Below are 26449 nucleotides of genomic sequence, written 5' to 3' on the forward strand. Positions count from 1 at the left end.
AGATCTTTCCCGCGCTCAAGAGCCCAACAACTTTTCCTGGTACAATGGAGTTTTATTTTAAATAATGTATCCCAATCAGCACTTCGCTGAGTAGTGGATGAGAGCTTCATAATTACAATCGAGGGTGGAGTTTGAGTGAGATAACTAGGAATCTCTCACAGGACAGGAAGGAAAGTAGACCTCCCTCAAACAGTGTAGAGAATACAGTAGGTGAAAAAGAGGGGTGGGAATGAAAGGGGAAATTGTAGAAGACAATGGTCTAATGTTTTAAGGGGAAAGACATTGTAGGCTAAAGGCTCTATTCAGGATCAGAATTCAGGACAGGTGTCTGAGAAATCGGTGTGAGTTACTGCAGGTAGAACAACAGAGGGAAGATGAGGAACAGCGAACTGTTGCTGAGAAGTGTGGAAGTAGGAGGAAATCTAGAGTTGAAGATAAGAAAAGACAGGTGGAACAGGGTCATGGAAGGGAGAAAAGGGAGGAGGAAGTAGCTTCTGCAGCTGTCAGGAAAGATAGGGCTGACCAGGAGAGGAGGGGATCAAATGAGGTGGGTAGGGTTGAGGCTCTGGTCATGGGGGATTCCATTGTTAGACATGTGAGGAAAGTGTGTGGAGGAAAGTGAACCAGGATAGAGTGTTAACCGGGAATTGATGATGATGATGATTGTTGTTTTAAGGGGTCTAACATCGAAGGTCATCGGCTACTTAACCAGGAATTAGGTTAAGGCAGATTTTGAGGAAAGTAGAAGAGAAGGAGGACGGAAAGGAGACGGAGGTAGTGTTTCACGTTAGTACCAACAACGTAAGGTAACCAGTTGTAAGTACCAATATAGTTGTGGGTGTGTGGGATCTGGTAAATGCAGCACGGGCGCAGTTTAAGGAAACAGATTATTACCAGTGGAATACTGACTGGAAGGTGATTAGGGGCTTAAATGAGACTATGGAGTGGGTATGTGGGATAATTGGGAGTGAGAATTCTAGATCATAATGGATGGGTAAGAGATTGGAATCTGCCCTCAAATGGCCTTCTCTTAAACCACAGTGGTATGTATAAGTTAGGAAATTTGTTTAGAAGGGTTATAGGGAGGTACATTCAGGAAAACGAGGTGGTCTAGGAACTGGTAATAAGTGTACAGTGATCTGTAAGTAAAGCAGGGATGACATAAAGATGTGTTTGAATGTAGAAGTATTGTAAGGAAAAGAACAGAATTAAGTAATTTAATAGATATATACTTACCAGATATTGTAATAGGAGTTGAATCATGGCTGAGAAATGATATAATGGATGCAGAAATTTTGTCATGGAGCTAGAGTATGTATCGCAGAGACAGGACAGGAATGGTAGAAGGGGGAGTTTTTATTCTGGTGAAGGAAGAATTTGTAAACTACAAAAAAGGTAAAGATGACAAAACATGAAATTTCAGGTTTCAGGCTAATCTCTGAAGATAATAGGCAACTTGATGTCTTTGGAGTGTACAGACCGAGAAAGGGTAGCGCTGACGCTGATTCGGAATGATTTGATAAGATAATCAACTATGTGGTAAACAATATGGAAAGGAATGCGATTGTAGCAGGTGATCTAAATTTACCAAATGTCAACTGGGAAGGTACCGCGAACGACAGGAAGCATGACAAACAAATGGCAGATAAGTTAATATGGAAAGGACAGCTGATACAGAAAGAGATGGAACAAACTAGAGGGAATAATATTCTAGACGTGGTGCTATTAAAACCAGATGAGCTCTGTAGAGAAACCGAAGTAATAGATGGTATTAGTGATCATGAAGCTCCTTTGGTTGCAGTTGAAAATAAATATGATAGAAAGGAAGGTCTTAAAGTAGGACTAGTAGGCAGTACCACATGGCTGATAGAACAGGCATGAGGGAGTTTATAAAATGTAACTATGATCGGTGGAAAACAGTAAATAAAAATGTAAAATACTCCAGGATAGGTTTAAAGCAATTGTTGAGGAATGTGATAAAAGGTTCGTAACTTTAAAAGTGGTAAGGAATGGTAAAGACCTACTATATTATAAACGAGAAGAGACTAAGAAGGAGGTACAGGTTGGAAGGAAATAGAGTAAGAAATCCCTGTGGAAGTAAGGAGAAATTGAAGGAACTTACTAGGAAATTGAATCTAGCAAAGAAGTCAGCTAAGGATAACATGATGGCAAACAATACATTTTAGTGAAAAACGGAAGGGTATATATATAGGTACTTTAAGACAAACAGGTTCCAAGAAAGACATTCCAGGAATCATTAATGAACAAAGGGAGTGTGTATGCGAGGATCTTCAAAAGGCAGAAGTATTCAGTCAGCAGTATGTCAAGATAGTTGGTTACAAGGATATTGTCCAAACAGAGGATGTGACTAATAAAAGTATTTCCCTATGATAACGATATTTACAATAAGATAAAAAAGTTGAAAACTAGAAAAGCAGCTGGAATTGATAAGATTTCGGGGGATATACTACAGACAATGGGCTGCGATACAGTACTATATCTGAAGTTCTTATTTGATTATTGTTTGCATGAAGGATCTATACCAAATGAATGAAGAGCTGCTATAATAGCCCCTGTGTATGAAGGAAAGGGTGATAGACATAAAGCTGAAAATTACAGGCCAGTCAGTTTGACATGCATTGCAGGTAAGCTTTGGGAAAGTATTTTTTCTTGATTATATTAGACATGTTTGTGATATTAAAAACTGGTTCGATAGAAGGCAGTTCGGATTTAGGAAAGATTATTCCACTTAAGCTCAACTTGCACGATTCCAACAAGATATAGCAGATATCTTACATTCAGGAGGTCAAATGGACTGTATTGCAATTGACCTATCTAAGGCATTTGATAGGGTAGATCATGGGAGATTACTGGTAAAAATGAGTGCAATTGGACTAGACAAAACAGTGACTGAATGGGTGGCTATATTTCTAGAAAATAAAACTGAAAGACTTAGAGTAGGCAAAACTTTATCTGACCCTGTAATAATTAAGAAGGGAATTCCTCAAGGCAATGTTATTGGAGGTTTATGTCTTCTCAGTTTTAATTACTGTGCTGATGGGGTGAAAGTTCCTTTCGGGAATTATTGTAAGTACCCAGGTGTTAATGTAAGGAGTGATCTTTATTGGGGTAATCCCATAAAAGGGATTGTAAATAATGGGTACAGATCTCTGCACATGGTTGAGGGTATATAGGGGTTGTAGTAAGGATGTAAAGGATAGGGCATATAAATCTATGGTACGACCCCAACTAGAGTATGGTTCCAGTGTATGGGGCCCTCACACTGATTACTTAAGAACTGGGAAAAATCCAAAGAAAAACAGCTTGATTTGTTCCGAGTGATTTCCGACAAAAGAGTAGGGTTACAAAGATGTTGCAAAGTTTGGGCTGGGGAGACTTGGGAGAAAGGAGACAAATTGCTTGACTAAGTAGTATGTAATACTAATATAAATGGTCCATTATTGGACATTATAAATTTTCCAGCTAACTCATTCCTGGTTGCCAGCGTTTCGCCCCCGTGTGCTAAGTTGGGCTCATCAGTTGGTACACAGCACACCCACCAAGACGCATGGCTAGTGCATACCGTGGAGGCCGCTGCGTAGGCTACTTGGACCACCCGGCAGTGTCAATGCACTGTGAGGGATTTTGTCTCATTACCAAAAATTGGTGCCTGCTTGGCCTTCAGATATAGATATTGATTCCCATAGGGAACCTGAAATATTTGTCCCGAATGCGTAAATTTATAATACCAATATAAATGGTCCGCTATTGGGCATTATAAATTTTCCAGCTAACTCATTCCTGGTTGCCAGCGTTTCGCCCCCGTGTGCTAAGTTGGGCTCATCAGTTGGTACATAGCACACCCACCAAGACACACAGGGGCGAAACGCTGGCAACCAGGAATGAGTTAGCTGGAAAATTCATAATGTCCAATAACAGACCATTTATATTGGAATTATAAATTTACTCATTCGGGACAAATATTTCAGGTTCCCTATGGGAATTAACATCTATATCATCTGATGGCCAAGCAGGCATCAATTTTTGGTAATGAGACAAAGTTTCTCATAGTGCATTGGCACTGCCGGTGGCTCCAAGTAGCCTACACAGTGGCCTCCACAGTATGCACTAGCCATGTGTCTTGGTGGGTGTGCTACGTACCAACTGATGAGCCCAACTTAGCACACGGGGGCGAAACGCTGCCAAACAGGAATGAGTTAGCTGGAAAATTTATAATGTCCAATAACGGACCATTTATATAGTTATTATAAATTTACTCATTCGGGACAAATATTTCAGGTTCCCTATGGGAATCAACATCTATATCATAAGTGGTATGTTCCGAGCTGTCAGTGAGAGATTGCGTGGAATGACATAGTAGACGAATAAGTTTGAGTGGAGTCTTTAAAAGTAGGATACATCACAATATGAAGATAAAGTTGGAATTCAAGAGGACAAATTGGGGCAAATATTGGTTTATAGGAAGGGGAGTTAGGGATTGGAATAACTTACCAAGGGAGATGTTCAATAAATTTCCAATTTCTATGCTATAATTTTAGAAAAGGCTAGGAAAACTACAGACAGAGAATCTGCAACCTGGGCGACTGCCCTAAATGCAGTTCAGCAGAGATGATTTGATTTGATTGATATGCTCCCTGACTTTCCTGCACAGTGGGTTCGCTCTGTCACTTCACGCTGATGTATGCCTGCTACGTAAGCGGCCCGCATTTACGTCACGCCGGCCCGGCCGCAGTGAGCTAGCTTCAACGGGTGCCCAGCTAAGCACCACCGGCATAGATGAATGGTCATTTCGTCCCTCGCCAATGGGATTTTTTTTTTGTTATTTGCTTTATGTCGCACCGACACAGATATGTCTTATGGCGACTATGGGACAGGAAAGGCCTAGGAATGGGAAGGAAGTGGCCGTGACCTTAATTAAGGTACAGCCCCAGCATTTGCCTGGTGTGAAAATGGGAAACCACGGAAAACAATCTTCAGGGCTGCCGACAGTGGGGTTCGAACCCCCTATCTCCCGATTACTGGATACTGGCTGCACTTAAGCGACTGCAGCTATCGAGCTCGGTTCCAATGGGATTTAATCCAGGTCATGTAAGAGAAAAGAATTCATATGACAATGTGTCTTTTCCACACAGGGATAAAGTTTACTTCAGCCATGTCACACGGCAAGAAACGATTGACACCAAAACGCATGAAGACGGCTAAGAATGTAAATAATATAGGCCGACAAATGCTAAAGAAAATTCTACATCACGTTATTTACCCGTTGGTGAATATCTTCAATTACTCACTGCAACAGAGGACTTATCCTGAAAAGTTGTTTGAGTCATCACTCCGTAGACTGGTTTGATGCAGCTTCCATGCCACCCTATCATGTGCTAACCTATTCATTTCTACGTAAATATTGCATCTTACATCTGCCCTAATCTGCTTGTCATATTCATACCTTGGTCTAACCCTACCGTTCTTACCACCTACACTTCCTTCAAAAACCAACTAAACAAGTCCTGGGTGTCTTAAGATGTGTCCTATCATTCTATCTCATCTTCTCGTCAAATTTAGCCGAATCGATCTCCGCTCAACAATTCGATTCAGTATCTCTTCATTCATGATTCGATCTATCCTTCTCACTTTCAGTATTCTTCTGTATCACCACATTTCAAAAGCTTCTATTCTCTTTCTTTCTGAGCTAGTTACCATCCATGTTTCACTTCCATACAATGCCGCTCCACACAAAAGTCTTCAAAAACATATTTCTAATTCCTATATCAATGTTTGAAGTGAGCAAATTAATTTTCTTAAGAAAGTTCTTCCTTGCTTGTGCTAGACTGCATTTTATGTCCTCCTTATTTCTGCCATCGTTAGTTATTTTACTACCCAAGTAACAATATTCATCTACTTCCTTTAAGACTTCATTTCCTAATCTAATATTTCCTGCATCACCTGCCTTCGTTAGACTGCACTCCATTACTTTTGTTTTGAACTTATTTATTTTCATCTTGTACTACTTACCCAAGACTTCGTACATACCATTCAGCAGCTACGAGATCTTCTGCAGTCTCAGATAAAATATGTATAACAATATCATCGGCAAATCTCAAGGTTTTGATTCCCTCTCCTTGGATTGTGATTCCCTTTAAATATTCCTCTTTGATTTCCTTTACTGCCTGTTCTATGTAAACATTGAAAAGGAGGGGGGGGGACAAACTGCAGCCTTGCCTCACTCCTTTCCGGATTGCTGCTTCTTTTTCAAAGCCCTCGATTCTTATCACTGCAGACTGATTTTTATACAGATTGAAGAAAATTCTTAGTTCTTGGTATCTGATCCCAATCACCTTCAGAATATAAATAGCTTCTTCTTGATTCGATCCTCTAAGATCAGATGTAAAGTCAGGATTGCTTCCCGTGTTCCTACATTTCTTCTGAAGCCAAAATGATCTTCTCCCAACTTGTTTTTCCATTCTTCTGTAAATAATACGTGTTAAAATTTTGCAGGCATGAGATACCGAACTAATGGTGCGGTAGTTTTCACACCTGTCAGCACCGGTTTTCTTGGGAATAGGTATAACAACACTCTGCCGAAAATCAGATGGAACTTCTCCTGTCTCATACATCTTGCACACTAAATGGAATAACCTTGCCATGCTGGTTTCTCCTAAGGCAGTCAGTAATTCAGAGGGAATGTCATCAATTCCAGGTGCCTTGTTCCTATTTAGGTCACTGACAGTTCTGTCAAACTCTGACCACAAAATAGGGTCTCCCATTTCATCAGCATCAACAGCCTCTTCTTGTTCCAGAACCAAATTATCTACATCTTTACCTTGATACAACTGTTGGATATGTTCCTGGCATCTTTCTGCTTTGTCTTCTTTCCCTAGAAGTGGCTTTCCCTCTGAGCTCTTAATATTCATACACCTAGATTTCCTTTCTCCAAAGGTTTTCTTGATTTTCCTGTATGTAGCATGTACCATTAATGGTGGAAGCCTTTACCTTCCACTCCTCCAAGGGCCTTCATGGCCTGTACGGAGGTGACTTTGCTTTTAGCATGTACCATTCCTAGGACCATACAACCTCGACATCCTTGCACTTCTCCTTCAGCCATTCTTCCTTAGCTAACTTGCACTTTCTATCCACTTCATTCTTTAATCACCTGTATTCTTTTTCTGTCCTCTTCATTTCTAGTATTCTTGTATTTTCGTCATTCATCAATCAGGTCTAGTATCTCCTGAGTTAACCACTGATTCTTAGTTGATCTTTTCTTCCGTCCTAACATTTCTTCAGCACCCTTACTGACTTCATTTTTCATGACCATCCACTCTTCATCTATTGTGTTTCCTTCAGCCTTTTCATTTAGTCCTTGTGCAACATGTTCCTTGAAACAATCCCTCACACTTTTCTTTCAACTTGTCTAGATCCCATCTGCTTGCATTCCTTCCTTTCTTAATTTTCTTCAACTTCAGATGGCATTTGATGACCAGCAAGTTGTGGCCAGAGGCCACGTCTGCTCCTGGAGAAGTTTTGCAATCCAACACCTGGTTTCTGAATCTCTGCCTAATCATAATGAAGTCTATTTGATACCTCCCAGTGTCTCCAGGTCTCGTCCACGTATACAGCTGTCGTTTGTGGTGTTTGAACCAAGTATTGGCAAGGATTAAAATATGATCAATGCAGAATTCAACCAGGCGACTTCCTCTTTCGTTCCTTTGTCGCAATACAAATTCTCCTACTGTATTACCTTCTCTTCCTTGGCCCACCACTGCATTCCAGTCTCCCATCACAATTAGATTCTTGTCACCTTTTAGATATTATATTAAATCTTCTATCTCTTCATATATCCTTTCGATTTACTCATCATCCGCTGAACTAGTAGGCATATAGACCTGCACTATTGTAGTGGGCATTGGTTTCGTGTCTATCTTGACGACAATAATTCTTTCACTATGCTGGTCGTAGTCAATTACCCGCTGCCCTATTTTTTAATTCATTATTATTCATTATTATTATTTCGCCTGTTTGATATTGTGTTGATAATTCGGTAGTCACCTGACCTAAAATCCTCTTCTTCCTGCCAACGTATTTCACTTATACCAACTACGTCTAACTTTAGTCTATCCATCTCCCTTTTCAGATTCTCTAACCTACCACAACGATTCAAACTTCTAACATTCCACGCTCCGACTCGCAGAATGTCAGTATTCATCTTCCTGAGATCCGAACGGGGGACTGGTTTACCTCCTGAATATCTTACCCGGGAGGAAGCCATCATCAGTGCATCATTCATACAGAGAGAGCTGCATGTCCTTGGGAGTTAGTTACGGCTGTAGTTTTCCGGTGCTCTCAGCCATGTAGCAGTATCAACACAGCTAAGCCATGTTGAGTATTATTACAAGGCCATATCAGTCAATCATCTAGACTGCCGCCCTTGCAACTTCCTAAAGGCTGCTACCCCCCCCGGAAGACAGTGGCCACAGTTTGCCCATTTCCAGAAATAAGACTGGCAAAAAAGTCAATGACTATCGGCCAATTAGCATCTTATCTATACCGTCAAAAGCTTTAGAATTCATAGTTCACAAGTACATTACCAAATGCCTTACAACACAATCTCTTCGACATACACCACTTCGGATTTAGACCAAGACACAGCACTTGCAATGTACTAACACAGGTGACTGACGAAGTAAGGCAAACTGAAAATAAACAACTGACTTTTCCTACCACTTTTTTCCACATCTGTGGGGTCGAGGTTGTAATCTGTCGCATGCGGATTTGACCACGTTTTACGGGCGGACGCCAAACTTATATGTAGAGATGTAAACACTATTGCGTGTTTCTGTGATGGCTGATAGTGTGGTATGTTGTCTGAATATGAAGATGAGACAGACACAAACACCCAGTACCCGAGCTAGAAGAATTAATCAGAAATGATTAAAATCCCTGACCCGGCTAGGAATTGAACCTGAGACCCTCTAAACCGAAGGGCAGTGTATTGACCATTCAGCCAACAAGTTGTACCCAATAAATAACTGACTGTTTGGCATTACTAGATTGTAGTCAAGTTTTTGACAATGCTGACAGAGACATATGAAAATTGAAGAATTTAAATTTCTCTGTTAGTGTATTCCCAGGGGTTCAGTTTCTGTATCACCAGCTGCCAGCAGTGTGTACTTAACAATAACAAAGAATATTCAATTTTGCATACGGTTGATGTGGGCATACAACAAGGATCTGTACTGGGACCCTATTTTCCTCTTTGTATACAAATGGCATAGCTTCCAGATAAAGACATTGTAAAGACCACCTATTTGCACAAGTTTTGCAGATATATCCTCCTCCTCCTTTCTCCTTATCCAGCTCGTGCCATTTATGGCACTTCTCCATCTTCCTCTCTCCTTCCACCACTTCTGTTTCTTTATTTTGTCCCAGTACAGTTTTCTTATTTATACACTCCTTTTTACTGAATTGTTCTAGTTCTCCCTCTCGCTCTCCTTCCCTCGAAATTCATCTTCATCATTGTTTTGTGTTCTTTTCACCTACACCCTCTTCACACGTCCAAACCATCTTAAGTTCACTCTCATCAATTCTCTAGTTAAGGCTTGCAATTCTGACCACCTTTCTCACATCTTCATTTCTTTTTTTCTGTGATATTTCTTTTCGCTGGCCTGAATTCTACTCCTCCGTACCTGTCACTGTCCACGTCTCAGCCGCATAAGTCAATATGGGCGCATAATACATTTTGTACACTTATCTCTCTACACCTCCTTATTCCAGACAAAATTCCTTACACTCTGGTAGAATGCATTGCTGCCCTGTTGCACCCTCTTGCTAATCTCAATCTCCAGCCTTGTATTCTGCATTTATTCACTCACTAGGTATTCAAAATTTGCTAACAATTTCAAGGCTTTGACCACCAATTTTCAAATTGCCTTTCCCTTTTATTTCTCCTTATATCACCATGGTCTTGCTTTTCTCTGTGCTGATTTTCACACCATACTTTTCAATTTTTTCATTCAGTGCATTAAGATGTTCTTGTACTTCTTGGCTATTCATTCCCCAGATCACAATATCAACTGCAAAGAGTAATAAGTTCATCTCCCTATTCCTATATGCCCCTTTTGTCTCCTTTACAATTTCACTCATACCTGTTAGAAACAAAAGAGGTGACAGCACACTCCCCTATCTTATGCCTGTTGTATACCATCAAATTTTTCTCTCAATTCAATACTTCACAAGAAAAGTTGGCAAATCTTGTCAAAGATTGCTCAACACTGCTGAAGGTTTGACAAGATTTGAGAAGATTTGGCAGGGTTTGATAGCATTTTGTTTTGACACGGAGGAAAGGCAAAGCAGCAGTTGTGATTCTTTGACTAGCAGTGGGATACATTCTTGAAAAGAAACGACGTGCAATAAACCATAATTTACATGGGAGAAAATACTGATGTGGTTATCTGCAACGTAATTTTTGCAATGTATTTACTGCTATAACATCATTTGCAGAGGTTATGTTTCATTGCATTTGCTGAAATGAAATGGCATATGGCTTTTAGTGCCGGGAGTGTCCGAGGACAAGTTTGGCTCGCCATATGCAGGGCTTTTGATTTGATGCCTGTAGGCGACCTGCGCGTTGTGATGAGGATGAAATGATAATGAAGACTACACATACGCCCGGCCCCAGTGTCAGCGAAATGAACCATTTATGGTTAAAAACCCTGAACACTGGACTCCGGTGACCAAAGGTCAGCACGCTAACCAGTTAGCCATGGAGCCGGACATTGCATTTACTCACGCTAATTGAATTAGGATGTTAGCAATGCAGCAGAAATTAATTTTATTACATGAAAACATGAGGAATTTAATAATAATAATAATAATAATAATAATAATAATAATAATAATAATAATAATAATAATAATAATAATAATAATAATAAGCGAAGATCGTCATAAATCAATCTTTGCTGACATAGTTTACTTATAGGTTACCGTACAGTAATAAACATAATAGCTGTCCACTTCCTTGAGATTTTTCTCTTGTTATCTCCCCGTATGCTGCCATTTTATTCATTTTATTGTGGTTCACTATGGACTCCACTGAATATAGGGAGGGATGGGCCTCATACTTAGCAATTAATACACACACAACATCCCTTGGTAATGAAGATGCCATTTTTGATGTTTTTATTCCCAACATGGCAATCCCAGCAAGCCTAGCAGCACAGCGCACACTGTTAATACTCCAATTTCATGGGTAATTCTGTCAAATATTTGGCAATTCTTTGATCAATTAAAACAGGTTCTAATTCACTTTCAAGACTTTTGAAGACTTCTCAAGGCCTGTCAAATATTGCAAGCGATTTGACAAGCAAACTTGTGAAGTATCGAAAATTATTGTGAAGTCCTGAATTTGACAAAAATTTGATCGTGTACAAACAGGCTTTAGTCCAGTTTCATTTCTAAACCATTCCTTCCATCCAACTGTAGTCTGTACACTGCTGATGCATTGCTTGCACCACTTCTACAGTTTGTGTATCCAGTCTATTATTGACCACGGATAACCAAATCATCTCCCTGGGAACACTATGTACGCCTTTATTAGATCTATGAAGGTCATAACCAGATCATTTCCATATTCCCAATTCGTTTATACTAATTGCCTCATACAGAAGATTGGGTCCGTTGTAGGTCTTCGAATTCTAAAGCCATACTGTTCCTCTTGCAACACTCATTCTACCTTTCTTCTCATTCTCGTCCCTAATATCCTTTCCAGTATTTTTGCCACTTGTGATAAGAGTGCAATTCCTCTATAGTTATCACTAGGTTTCGGAAGTTGAAGGCCTATAAATTGCCTACCAAGACCTAAAAATAACCAATAAGGACTTAAAAACTGAAAAAAGGATGTAAAAATATGATCCAAATTAATCATTTTAGTTTTAATTATAAATTTAATGATGGAATATAATATTAACCCTTAACTATGGACGTGCGGTCAACATGAGCGCGGTGGAAAAGTAAACACGAGCCACACTCGCTTATCGCCCTGCCAGTATATTTGCTTGCAGTACCTTTCTATTTTAAGATGACCTCTCCACTGTATTTATCTTATCTGTCATAAATAACCGTGCAGCTGCGATAAGAAGCTGATGAGTTTCGTAGCGGCCTGAGTGACCGCACGTCCATGATTTGAAGCAGTCTTCAGTTGATAGTGCTGTGTGTAGCAATGAGTCAGCGTGCAGGTACTTCGGCAAGTGTCCGAACATGTGATGCAAATTACGAAGGAACAATTACCGAGTGGTTTGAAGAAGACATGAGTGATGTGGACGATGGTGATAGTGAAATAGAGAGCGATCACAATACCGATACTGAGACTGAAGGAGAGGGAGAAGAAGATGAAATTTCCGCGCTACTGCCTGATGTTTCACGTTCTAAGTGTTTTTATGGTAGAAATAGGTACAAATGGTCGTCTGCGGAACCTCCACAGAATGTGAGTACACCTCGTCACAATATCGTGATTCACCTTCCCAGTTTGCGCCCTTCAGCTCGAGTTGGAAACAGTGTGGATCCTGTTACGGCATGGACACTAATATTTAGTGAAGAAATGGTGAACTTACTAGTGCGATGGACAAATGTGAAACTCATTGCAATGAGAAGTAATTACCGAAAGTCTACCCGACCAGAATTACAAAATGTTGACTCAGTTGAAATGAAAGCTTTTCTAGGCCTTCTTATTTATTCGGCGGTTTTCAAATCTAACAAAGAAGACATCCCTTCAGTCTTCGCAGCTGACGGTACGGGCCATGAAATATTTCGTGTTGTGATGTCAGGTACAAGGTTTTCCATTCTCCTGTGCAGCCTGCGCTTTGACAATCCTGAAGACAGAATGCAGCGGAGAGAGACAGATCCTATTGCACCCATATCTGAGCTTCTGAATATGTTGATTCAGAACTCTCAAAGGTGTTACTCCATTGGCACAAATGCAACAGTAGATGAGATGCTAATTGGTTTCAGAGGTCGGTGTAAGTTCAGAATGTATATTCCGAACAAGCCTGAGAAATATGGAGTGAAATTGACGTGCCTAACCGATTCGAAAAATAGTTATTTGTACAATGCATATATTTATGCAGGGAAGGACACTGATGGAATAGGTCTTTCAAGGGAAGACAGAAAATTTTCAAAGCTAACTCAGGCAGTTCTTCGTTTATCGGAACCAATACAGGGTACAAATAGAAATATAACAGCTGACAATTGGTTCACCTCAGTGGAGCTTGTTCAGGAGCTGAGGAAAAGGGGACTCACTTATGTTGGGACAGTAAGAAAGAACAAGAAGGAAATTCCAACTAACTTCTTGCCTTCCAAGCAGAGAAAGGTCGGTTCCTCTGTGTATGGCTTCACGAAAGACATAACTTTTCTCTCACACGTTCCGAAAAGAAACAAAGCTGTTTTGTTAGTATCCTCTATGCACCATGGGAAAGCAACTGTTGCGGACACGGGGAAGGAAGAGACGATTCAGTTTTATAATTCTACGAAGTCTGGAGTAGATACTTTGGATCAGATGTCAGCCAACTACTGCACAGGTAGAAGAACAAGAAGGTGGCCGATGGCAGTCTTCTTCCGTATCGTCGATATTGCAGCTGTGAATGCGAATATCTTGCATCAGTCCTATCGCGAGAGCCCCCAAATTACCAGGCAACATTTTCTGAAAGAACTTGCTGCTCAACTCACTAGGCCACACATGATAAGAAGATTATCAAATCCCAGGATCCCAAGAGATATTCGAGGCGCTATCTCTAGAATTTTGAGCATCCCTGCGGAGCGTATCAACATTTCCGAGGAGAAGCTTGAAAAACGGATAACTTGTCGTCTGTGCCCACCAGCAAAGATGAGAAAAACATATTACAAGTGCTACAGATGTGAAAAACCAGTATGCTTGGAGTGTACAAGGAAGATCTGCTTCGAATGTGTTGAGTGAGAGTAACATTGAGGGCCAAGTTCAGTGCTTGCAATTTCCACCCCAACAAGAGATCAGTCTAATGTGTCATTAATTTTCAGTGCAGTGGTTATCAAACATCATTAATACCCAAGTTAGGGTCAATTTTTGTTGATAGTGTAAAGGATATGTGTGTGTTTAAATGGAACAGTGTATTCTGAATAACGAAAATTGCTGTGACTGCAATCTGAAGGTATGAGGGTTATACAAATTAACAAATGGAAAATATTTTTGTGGTTTTGGGTTCAATAAAGTGTAATTATTCAAATAAAAGCAGCTACCAATTTATCTCATTAACCGTCCCTTCCGTAGTCAAATTAATTTTCATGCGGTCTCAGTGACCTCATGTCCATGTTGATGACACTGAAAATGTACGTCAATAGTTAAGGGTAAAACAAAAATACAAAATTCTGGTGGTATGCAATATACAGTGTGAAAATATATGAAAAATATTTCTTCTTTCAGACACTGTATATGATCAAAATCATTTTAGTTTTAGTTATAAATTTAATGAAGGAATGTAATGTTTAAAAAATACAAAATTCTGGTGGTATGGAATATACAGTGTGAAAATATATTAAAAATATTTCTTCTTTCAGACACTGTATATATTTTAGAGTAACATAACTCAAAAAAAGAAATCAGTGTTTGTTAAAAAAAAAAGTACTTTGAGCATTTAGAATGAAAAATTGTTGCCACCTAAAATGAATTCAGTGAACCCGCAATGGACATCTTGGAGACAGAAATTTCAATTAGTACAAACTAGAATCATATTTGGCTTAACACACTATGGTTGCAGAAACTGGAATTCAGAAACTTTACCGCAGTTGGCATTGCAGTATATCAGAACAGTCATTTCCAGATTCTTGGGCGTAAAAGATCGATGGTTCTCAGACAGTACGTTGCAAAACACTGAGAACTTCTCTTCACATCAACGGATATTAAAGGTGCATACTTGAACCAAGTGAGATCTTGTGGTGAAAATTCCTCTTCAGAAACACTTACATCAAAATTCTCTCCTTTCTGCTCATCTTGCACATAATTTGATACCCCTTTTTTTCAAGCACTAGTTTCATTTTTTTTGCTGATGGCTTTTACAATTTCACATTGTTCCAATTGTTGCTGTACATCACTCAAATTACAGAGTATTGAATGAATGGTTACATTACGTTTTTCAAGATAGTTTAAAGATGTCACTAAATGAGAAAAATTACAGTTAATATATGCCAAAGTGCCCTTCAATTGTGGTTAGCCATTAGAGCTTGCAACATGGCTATGGAAACAGCTCCTTCCCTATCCAAGCTGTCAATCACATATTTAATCACATCAAAATTATTGCAGTAATACATGCAAGCGCTTAACCAAATGCCCCATCACGATCATCACTTTTGTTTTGTTCTTATTGAGATGTAAACTGTAGTTTTGACTTGAACATTCAAGCTTCTGCATCACTTCCTTGAGGTGTTCTTGAGAGGTAGCTACGATGACAGTATCATCAGTGTGCCAGAGATACTTGATCTTCTTATCACCTACAATGACATCTTCTCAACTATCAAAGATCTCTCTTTATGTGCTCACTGTAGGTGTATACTTGGGCTGATGAGAATAGGAGCCTGACATTTGTGCAGCAAAAGCAGTAAATACAACGTGTGCTGCATTGCCATAGTTACCTGCCCGTTCCAGTATTCTTCTTCTTCTTCTTTTTGCCTCATGACTGAGGCGTCGTGACTATCATAATATTCAGCCCTCTAGCCGATGAACCATACTCCGCCATTCTTCCCTACCTAACGCTTTCAATGTGATTACTCTGAGAGAACACTGTAGGGGGCCGTTCACCATGTCAATCCATCGCGTTGGTATTCGTCCTCGTTGTCTGGTTCCCTGGACTTTGCCCTCAACAATCAGCTTTTGAAGACTACCATCTCGGCGCATTATATGTCCAAAGTAGCGTGCAATCCGCTGAGAGACCTTACACGATAGACAAACTTTTATCTGAAGTTGGTTCAGGATTGATGTGTTCGTGCGATGAGCTGTCCAAGGAATCCTTAACATTTTCCTCCAGCACCACATTTCAAAGCTTTCTATCCGTTCACGATCACATTTGAGGATGGTCCACGTCTCTGCGCCATACAAGCTGTGTGTTTAATAAAACATGTCGGCCTAATGGAATTCAGTAAACTTAAACCCGTTCCTAAACTTGTGGTAATAATTTCAGCATTAAAGTAAGATGATGTTGTTGTCAATAAATATTAGATCTCAATAATTAATAACAAAATCAACTGCTGATAACAGACAAATGCACAACATACAAAAAATTGCAGTCATGACATAACTAAAATCCGTCAGTCATAAAGAAGTTATGTTATAATACAGAAAACACTACCAACATTGATAGATGTATTATTTAATGCTGATTGTTAAAGGTACGCTTCACGAAATACTATCATAGGAAGATAATACTTCATCGCAAAGAAAACCACAATCAATCAGGATATGAATGTTTTTACCTGGAGTGAGTAAATGTGTTCTGGGGAAGAAATTTTTTCCTTTGATACCATCCAAACATAATTTCTGATTACTACCATGGCTCTGGTAGTATGTTCCTGAACACTGTTGGATGGGAAATCGTACAACTAACAAAAATAATATTCAGGAAACAAAAATAAAGCTATAATAGCTAACACAGTACCACTCCACAGGATATCACAAGAGCAAATGAGAGAAAGTTGAGTCATGTGGTGATGGCATTCCTAAAATGAGGCATGACTGGGATCGTTGCCACAGTAACAGACCATCGAGTAGCATTAGTAAACCTTTTCTCACCATTAACGGTTAATGTCAGACTCCAACTCTCATGGGCCCTAGGGTTGAAGAACAGTACCAACAGAAGGCAACCCTGCCTCGACATGGAAATTACCTGAAATATTACTGTTGTTATGCTGTCATATATGCTCTTTACCAGGCCTATCAGAAGCTTAGGTACACCCATATACTCTAATATTTCACACAGCTAGGTCCATTTCCCTGCTTTGGAATAGAACGCGAAGCACAGATACAGAGTTACATTAGACTCTCTAGCCTTTTCAGTTAGCTCGCATACTGTCGGTATTGGTTCCTCTGTGCCCTTACTGTGAATAAAACCAGACAGCTCTTCTGAAATCTGTGGCAAATTGTTTTTGTGTTATCTCTTGGAGTACATTGCTCACATATAAACATAACAGAGATCAAAAGGCATAAAATGGATCAAGTAAAGAAATATAACTAGTTGGAGAAAAAGCAAGTCATTACAAGAAAATACTATTGACAATACAATAAATCATCTTCATTAATCAATTAGCACAATATTCCACATTGCCATCTGTGTTAGTATAAGAGATAAAATAAATGGTCACAATTCAATATTTTAAATCTTGTGACTGTATGCCATGGATTTTCATGTTTTCTATTATATCAGAATCCTACGAACAGACAACCATAAAACAGAATATGGAATGTAAATTTCATAATTAAATAAACAAAATTTACCTTAGATGCTGCCAACCCTCCAGATCCTCCACCCAGTACCACCAAGTCATAATCATATTCCCTATATGTTCCATCCAACATAGTCTGGAGAGTGCCATCGGCATGCAAAGCGAGGGTTTTATCACAACCCCCAATATGTTTGCCATTAATAAATATATTAGGAACAGATGTCTGGCCAGTCTTCTTTATCAAATCTTGGTGTAAGATATGACCTTCATCTGTAATAAGTGAAAGCAATATTGAAACATTATGCAACAACATTCAGTTTTGCCTTTTCTTATTCTAAATACAAGAGAAAAAAAATAAAATGCAAAAATCTGTCAAAGAACCTATCCCTGTGGAGCTAATGCACAATAAATGATGACTGCCTTCCTAAGGCGCAAAACTCAGTTTTGCACATTGAAATATACCTCACCACAATCAATGTCAGTTTCAATAACCACTGTCAGAACCAGGAAGAATCACATGTATGTACTAGCACTTACCCGCAGCTTCGCTCACGTGGATTTCGTAATTTCATAAAAGTAATTGTTCCTTGGTACTGTACTAAGACATTATTTGAAAATTCCTTAAGTTAAAAAACTCACCAAAAAATTGAGTTTCATTTACGCTAGAAACTCTTTGTAAACCACAATTGTGGTATTGCCTTTTGGGGCTAAGACGACAATGCGACATAGACTATATATGTGAGAAACAGTCTTCTATGAATTCGGAAAAAAAGACATGTTTCTTTTATTTTTGAAGGAGATTCAAAAATACCTATTTCCACGTCTGTAACATCTTCAGTTTTTGCGATATAAGTATCCCCATAAAAGAATTCAACCCCTTTATCAATCCTTCCCCGGCGTCACCCCCACCCAAGTGGATTTTCTGAAAACAAAAAATACATGTTTCGTAATTTTTAAAGCAGATTCCAAATACCAATTTTCATGTCTGTAACATCTCCAGATTTTGAGATATAAGCCTCCTTATAAAAAAGAATTTAACTCATTATTCACTGCTCCCCCCCTCCCCCTGTAGAGTACCTTTTCCGAAAACAAAAAAACACATGTTCCTGTATCTTTAAAGGACTTTTCAAATACCAATATGTTAAGTTTCTGACATATACTGTAGATATACCAGTACTCATATAAAAAATTCCCCCGTTTTTCAAATCTTCTTACCCCCTTCAGTGGATTTTCTGGGAACAAAAGGTACGTGTTTCCTTATTTTTAAAGCAGATTCCAAATACCACTTTTCACGTATGTAACATCATCAGTTTTTGAGATATATATTTTTTTGCAATTTGTTTTACGTCGCACCGACACAGATAGGTTTTATGGCGACGATGGGACAGGAAAGGCCCGGATGCGAGCTCACAGCTGCACGCTCCTAACCGCACGGCCAACTCGCCCGGTTTTTGAGATATAAGTGCCCTCATAAGAATAATTCAACTTCATTTCTATCCACCCCTCTCCCTTTAAGTTGAATGAGATTAAAAAATACATTTCTAACATGTTAAGTTTTTGAGATGTACTGTAGATGAGCTCATTTTAAAAATTCACCCCCTTTAATGGATTTTCCAAAAACAAATTATCTATGTTTCTTTACCTTTAAAGGATATTCCAAATACCAATTTTCATGTCTGTAACATGTTATGTTTCTGAGATATATTGTAGATAGAGTCTTTTTAAAAATTACCCCCTTTGTCACTCCTTTTCACTCCCCATTAATTGGATTTTCCAGAAAAAAAAAGTTCATTTTTAAAGGAGATTCTAAATACCAATTTTCATGTCTGTAACATCTTCAGTTTTTGAGATATAAGTATCCTCAAAAAAGGTATTCAACCCCTTTTTCACTTTTTTCACACCCTTAAGGGGATTTTCCAAAAACAACAATATGTGTTCCTTCATTTTTAAAGGAGATCCTAATTAGCAATTTTTACGCCTGTAAACTTTTAAGTATAGATATATTCTCTTAAACTCAATTCACCCCCCTTTTCATCCTCATTAGCAAAGAAATATCCAAACATCCTCCCTTAGTGAGCACCTACACTCAAATATATACGTATCATCAAAATTTCATTTCTTTATGTCCAGTAGTTTTGGTTCGGCGATGATGAATCAGTCAGTCAGGACATGTTATTTTATATATATAGATGAATTTAAAAAATAAAAAACAATGTAACAGAAGGGATATGACTCAAAATAAATACAATACTTAATTCACAAGAAGAAAAAAATAGGGAAAGATCACATTTAACAGAATCACCTCAATACTCTTGGAAAGAGAGAGATTGAAAAATTAGATCAAAATATTCACTCGTAGTCTTTTGGCTTAACTTTTTCATCTTTATTACATGTGTATTTTGTCTTCCAATTTGCACTACCAGTATTTGTATTCTGTCTTCCCAATCGCACAACTTCAATCAGACACACAACAAGGCATTATAACGATTACAATCATATGAAGCTCAGGAATGTCAGAGTTTGTGGACATACTGATGCTAGTGTTAAAGCAATCACAAAATATCAATTAATTTACATGCCCACTAATACTTTTAGTCAAATATCTAGCTAAAAATGTAACAAATGAGAAACAAAACTGGCCCCTTTTAAAGATTGTTATATCAGACTGGATATAAAAACAACAAATATGATTGGAATACTGCAAATAGTCACTTCCTCCAAACTGCTTGTCTCCTACCAACCATATCTACATTACTTTTCTACTAATACTACAGAGACATTATTTTATCTGTCCAGGGGATTCTCACGCACTCAGTCGCCTGCACTGCGAGCCTGTCTCCCACCTGTCTGGAGAATCATTTCAATAAATATTTGTCCTTCAAAAACTGCCAATGGCACTACACCCAATTATACTCCTACTACAGTGGAGCTTGGATAATTTGAACTTCTATAATTCGAAATCATCTTTAATTCGAATATTTTGCTTGGTCCCTAGCATTTTGAATGTAAACAATATTAAAAAATGATGGGTAATTCAAATTTTATTTTGGTTAATTCAAAATTTTTACCTCAACGATACAGCACAGTATTGTATTTCACAACTCATGTTTTCTCAACAACAGGCTAGACTGTTGGAATGGACTGAAGGTAGGAAAGTTCCGTCTCCTTAAAGCTCCGGGCCACCTGTGAGGTCAGTGCCCTTTCCTCCAAACACCTCCTTACCCTTGTTTTGAACTGACTGTTACATCACGAGTCTAGTAGTCGAGTACGCATGGTGATTAAAAGTTAGAGACTTCATTATGTTCCGCGTTGAACTGGGATTACAGTAAACTGAAATTGTTAAGGAACCACCTTTTCAATAGAATGACAATTTATTGATGGGAGTTAGATCATACGTAGTTTAAACAAGATTAGTAAGAGTTTCGACGCTCATTGCACGTCATCATCAGCAATTGAGCAAATCACAACTAATCAAAAAACAATATAAAACACATGACAAGCACCTACAAAGAAAAATGCTAAATAGTAACAAGTTAAACTTGTGGTACAAGATGATGAGAGTATGGTGCATCTGACCATAAAGTAAAATTCTATAAAATCTGAGAAGGTAACTCAGATGTTAAGTCTTGATACACAAGAAAATAGTGCAGCTTGAGGTGTATAGATCATAAGGTGCATCTTTAGTTATGTTAAAAAGAAACCGTAAAACATGTGTTATCCGTGGGAAGAATAAATCTTGTGCTCTTGATCTGGGGTATTCAACAGGCTGAACTCAAATGGTTCCGAAGCAATGTGGTCGTGTGATCATTAATTTGAACCAATTTTATGATACCCGGTTCGTTATGGAATCGTGGAGACCTGATGAAAAGATTGAAAGCCAAATTAGGCATGATAAGATTTACATAGACGAAAAGAAAGTCAAGTGAAAGACGCGAACTCACCTTGAGCATCGTGTTGGTGCAGTTGTTTAAAGGAGTGGAGCTGGGCTACTGAAGAGTGCAATAATAGAGGCCAAGAAGCAGAGGGGAAGGGAGAGTGAGTGGGGGGGAAGAGGAGGAGCCAGAGCAGGGGAGTAGGGCTAAGGTGGAGCGGAAGGTTGAGGTAGTGGGGGTAATTTACAGGGATGCGTATTGCGCATAGCTTGAAAGATCGCGCTCGTGTTTGGAATTCTGGTATTTTTAAACCAGTTAATTAGGAAACTGAAAAGAATGTTAGGCTTCTCAGAAATTTCATTTAAGTTGAAGTTCGGATTAAAGTATTGATCAAAATGGATAAAACAATTTTCAATCATATTCATGAGAGGCCTTTGTTTAGCTAGTTGAAGGATCTCTAAAACATGTTCAATGTCTGTAAATTTGCGGTTGGAGTCAAATGTGTTGACCTATTGCTGAAAACCTATTATATTTTATAGCGTTGACATGCTCAGAATACCTAACCGTAAAACAGCACCCTGTCTGTCCCACATGAGGAACTGCATTCGTTGCACTTGAATCTGTAGATTCCCTACTTTGAAAATGTGTTGGATACTTTAACTGGCGGGGAATTGTGCAGAATTTCAGAATTCCTGCTATCTGTTCTGAAAGAAATTTTTACGTTACGCTTTCTGAAGAGAATAGTCATTTTGTAGACATCGTTGTTGAAAGTAAAGGTGGAAGAAGTGAATAATAATAATAATGTTATTTGTTTTACGTCCCACTAACTACTTTTTAAGGTCTTCGGAGACGCTGAGGTGCCGGAATTTAGTCCCGCAGGAGTTCTTTTACGTGCCAGTAAATCTACCGACACGGGGCTGTCGTATTTGAGCACCTTCAAATACCACCGGACTGAGCCAGGATCGAACCTGCCAGGTTGGGGTTAGAAGGCCAGCGCCTTAACCGTCTGAGGCACTCAGCCCGGCGGGAAGAAGTGACTGCTTTAGATTTTTCTTTAGTAAGAGTGGTCTTAGGTCGGTGTCTGAATTAATAATAATAATAATAATAATAATAATAATAATAATAATAATAATAATAATGTTATTTGTTTTACGTCCCACTAACTAATAATAATGTTATTTGTTTTACATCCCACTAACTACTCTTTTACGGTTTTTGGAGACGCCGAGGTGCCGGAATTTAGTCCCGCAGGAGTTCTTTTACGTGCCAGTAAATCTACCGACACGAGGCTGACATATTTGAGCACCTTCAAATACCACCGGACTGAGCCAGGATCAAACCTGCCTTAACCATCTGAGCCACTCAGCCTGGCAGTGTCTGAATTAATTGATTATCTGTTCTATCAAGGATCTATAATCATTAAATTTGGCGATTGCCCGAGTAGTATCTAGTTTGTTGTTCAAGACTTTCTTTGACATAGGTATTGTGAAGGCACGGTGGACGGAACTATTATAGGTAGCAAGTTTATGTGCTTGGGGATGTGGAGTGTCTTGATGAATGGTAGTTGCAGTTAGTGTAGCTTTCCTGAAAATTTTGTAAGTCAAAGTGGAAGGGTATCTATGAATAGTCAGGTCTAAAAACTTGATTATTTGTTTCAGACTCAAGTGTAAATTTAATATGGGGATCGATGCTGTTAAGATCCTGAAGGGTGGAGGTCGCGTTATTAATTTCTTCATTCATAATTACAAATGTGTCATCAACGTATCTGGCCCATAGAAGAATGTTAGGAAAGCTGTTGTTTATTTCCGAAAATAAACAAATCATAATCTATAATCTTCATTTCCGTATTGACGAACTACACAATTAGAAATAGGAAAGGATTTCCACCTATCAATACTTGTTTATTGCACTTATTATGCTACAGGACCAGTTTCGACCCTTTACATAAGGTCATCCTCAGCTGAACCATGCATACATATCTATGTGATGAAGCTATGATTAAGATAGTATTGTCAAAGGAATGCCATACGATAATAAACATTAGGTCACATCCAAATGGGGCATGTCGTAACGTGAACTGGCATATATGTCACTATGTACAACAATGCATTGTATGTAGTATGTTTAAGATCTTAAAATTAGTTGATAAAATATATCTCACTTAAAACTAACATATATATATAAATAATACTGTAAAAGATTCTATGTTAGACTACTTTTACAGTCTTCATAGGATGCCAAGGTGCTGGAATTTTGTCCCACAGGAGTTTTTTTTTTACATGCTCATAAATTTACTGATACAAGGATGGCGTATTTGAGCACCTCCAAAATCCTTCAGACTGAGCCACTCAGCTTGGCATTCAACACAAACCTTGTTTTTTGATACAAATGATGACTAGAAGATGAAGTTGATGATGACGACAACAATTACATATGGAACGCAGACATGGCTATGTTGAGCAATGTCCCCAGGAACAAGGTCACTACAAGTCTGGAGACGTGGAGGACGCTACATTTACTGAAACAGTACCGGTGAGAATTTTTCAATTTCCTCTTATTCCTTACGAGTTACACAAAGACAGATAACTTTTTTTTTGTTAAGAAGGAAGCCATACTTTTCAGTGTCGACTCAGTTAATGTAAAGTGAAAGCTTTATCAGTCTGTCTAAACACAACACTACAACATACCTGTATAAAGGCACACACTAATAAAAAAGAAAGGCATGTTTTGTTCTACAATAACATCCAGAGATTCTACCACACACTCTAAATCATGCGTATATATGCAAAATATTGTTTACGTTGCATAAACTTGTCAATGATTATGAATTGGTGATTTTAACAAGTGTGACATATGATTGTAGTAATCCTCCACTGTCACCTCCGTAACTTTGAGGAAGTTTTTTGTACTTAATCTACCGTGGGCTGCTAGGTGTCAGTCACCTCCCGCGACTATGTTTGGACTGAAGCCAGTTCCCTTGCTCCAGTCGTGGTTGCTATATGGAGGGGGGTGAGGGGAATGCTATAGGCAATAACACTGTTCAGTGGTGGTGGGAGGGGAAGTAGGAGATTGAGGGGTATGTTGTTCACCATAACTCTGATCACTGAAGAGAGGAGGGAAAATGTTTGGTCATCTTGCAATGATTTTCTTGTGTATGAGGGAGTAAATGCATGATAATGACTTTAACCCGCGAGGCCTCGCCGTGCGGTCTTTTCGACCGCACATTCATTTATTCACTTGTAATCTGCAATGAACTTGCATCCCGTCTTGCTCTTGTTTCTCTTATCCTCTGCTGGAGAGTTGACAACACTAGCGTAGTAACAGTTAATCTAAATTTGTTGTCCATTGTTACCGGGAGGAAGAAACTCTGACCTTGATGGAAGTTGCGGTCTTTTCCACCGCACGCGAGGCCTTGCGTTTGGCGTTGTTCTTTTGTTTGTGTTCCGTATTGCGAGTCTTAATAGTTCTTTCTGCGTGTAGTGTTATGTTTTGTGTTAGAAAACATGGATCCGAAGGAAATAGAGAGGATTGATCAACTTCTGCGAAGCGTAGAAAAAGAAGAATCAATGAACCAAGCTCTTCAACGACAACAGCGTACTGCAAGGTGCTATTTGTTTGAAGATGACGATAGTGATTGTGAACCGTTTGATGACACTACAGCATCTGATGACGAGAATCATTCAGTGAATGAAAGTGAACATGATACGGAAAGTGAGGAGTCTGGCGAATCTGAAGATGATATAGACAATCCTTGCGTCGAGCCTGATGAAGTACCACATCTGCTTGGTAAAGATAATAAAACAAAGTGGGATGCTTATGTAATGTGTAAAACAGGCCGTAAAAGAAAACGGAATATAGTGAAACGTTCTCATTTACCAGGTGCAATAAGGGAGGCAAGACATGTCCAATCTTCATTAGAAGCCTGGCAGTTGTATTTCCCTGACGGTGTACTGGAGGAAACTGTATCATATACTAATGTATGGATTGACAAAAATCGGACTAACTATAGCCGGCCACGTGATGCTGCCAATACAAATATTGTAGAAATCAAGGCTGTGATTGGCCTTCTTTATTTGGCAGGTGTAGTCAAATCAAGACATTTGAACTTGAAGGACTTATGGGCTACAGATGGAACGGGTGTTGAAGCTTTTCGCCTAACAATGTCCAGAACATGATTCCAGTTTATCTTATGTGCACTCAGGTTTGAAGATATAAATGATCGAGGTAATAGGGTGATAGTTGATAAATTAACTCACATCAGGAAGATCTTTGAGGACTTTGTGACCAGATGCATGAAATATTATTCACTTAGTGAATATCTCACAATTGATGAGATGTTACAGGGGTTTCGTGGTCGTTGCCCATTCACGCAATATAATCCAAATAAGCCGGATAAATACGGCATCAAAGTATTTTCCATGGTAGATGCCAGAACATTTTATATGTATAAAATGGAAGTTTAAGTAGGAAAACAACCGGAAGGGCCTTATCAAGTTGACAACATTGGCAAAAGTGTAGTCGAGCGGCTAGTTCAACCAATTTCCTGGTCTGGACGCAATATTACCGTGGACAATTTTATACCTCAGTATCATTAGCCGAATCATTGCTCAACGATCACAATCTTACAATCTTGGGAACAATGAAGAAAAATAAACCACAAATTCCTCCAGTTTTTGTTCAAACCATGCCTCGTAAAGCGAATACTAGCCTGTTTGCGTATAGAGGACAGCAAATACTTCTCTCATATGTACCAAGAAAAAACAAAAAGTACTTCTTCTTTCTACGATGCATGAAGGAGATAACATAGATTCAGATTCAGGAGAAGCAAACAAAGCCGAGATGCTTACTTTTTATAACCTCATGAAAGGGGGCGTTGATGTCGTAGACAGGATGAAGTCTGAATACTCTGTCTCTAGAATCAGCAATCGCTGGCCCCTAACATTATTCTATATGCTTTTGAATATTGCTGCCATCAACAGTTTTATTATTTTTAGCGACAGGCCTAACGGAAGTGGCATAAATCGCCGGAAATATTTGAAGGAGCTCTCAATGATGCTACGAAATGGTTACATGATTCATCGTGCATCGAATGACTGCATTTCTCC

The 26449-nt window shown here is 38.9% G+C and overlaps 1 protein-coding gene across 1 annotated transcript in view; it reads right to left on the minus strand.

Moving 5' to 3' along the window:
* Positions 1-26449, minus strand: part of LOC136864399 (thioredoxin reductase 1, cytoplasmic) — a 228547-nt gene that overhangs the window by 146946 nt on the left and 55152 nt on the right. Inside the window, exon 3 of the mRNA XM_067141343.2 lies at positions 17525-17742. Within this exon, the coding sequence (XP_066997444.2) occupies positions 17525-17742 (218 nt within the window). The remainder of the gene's footprint in view (positions 1-17524; positions 17743-26449) is intronic.

The sequence above is a fragment of the Anabrus simplex genome, chromosome 2 (genome assembly GCF_040414725.1).
Source record: "Anabrus simplex isolate iqAnaSimp1 chromosome 2, ASM4041472v1, whole genome shotgun sequence".
NCBI lineage: Eukaryota > Metazoa > Arthropoda > Insecta > Orthoptera > Tettigoniidae > Anabrus > Anabrus simplex.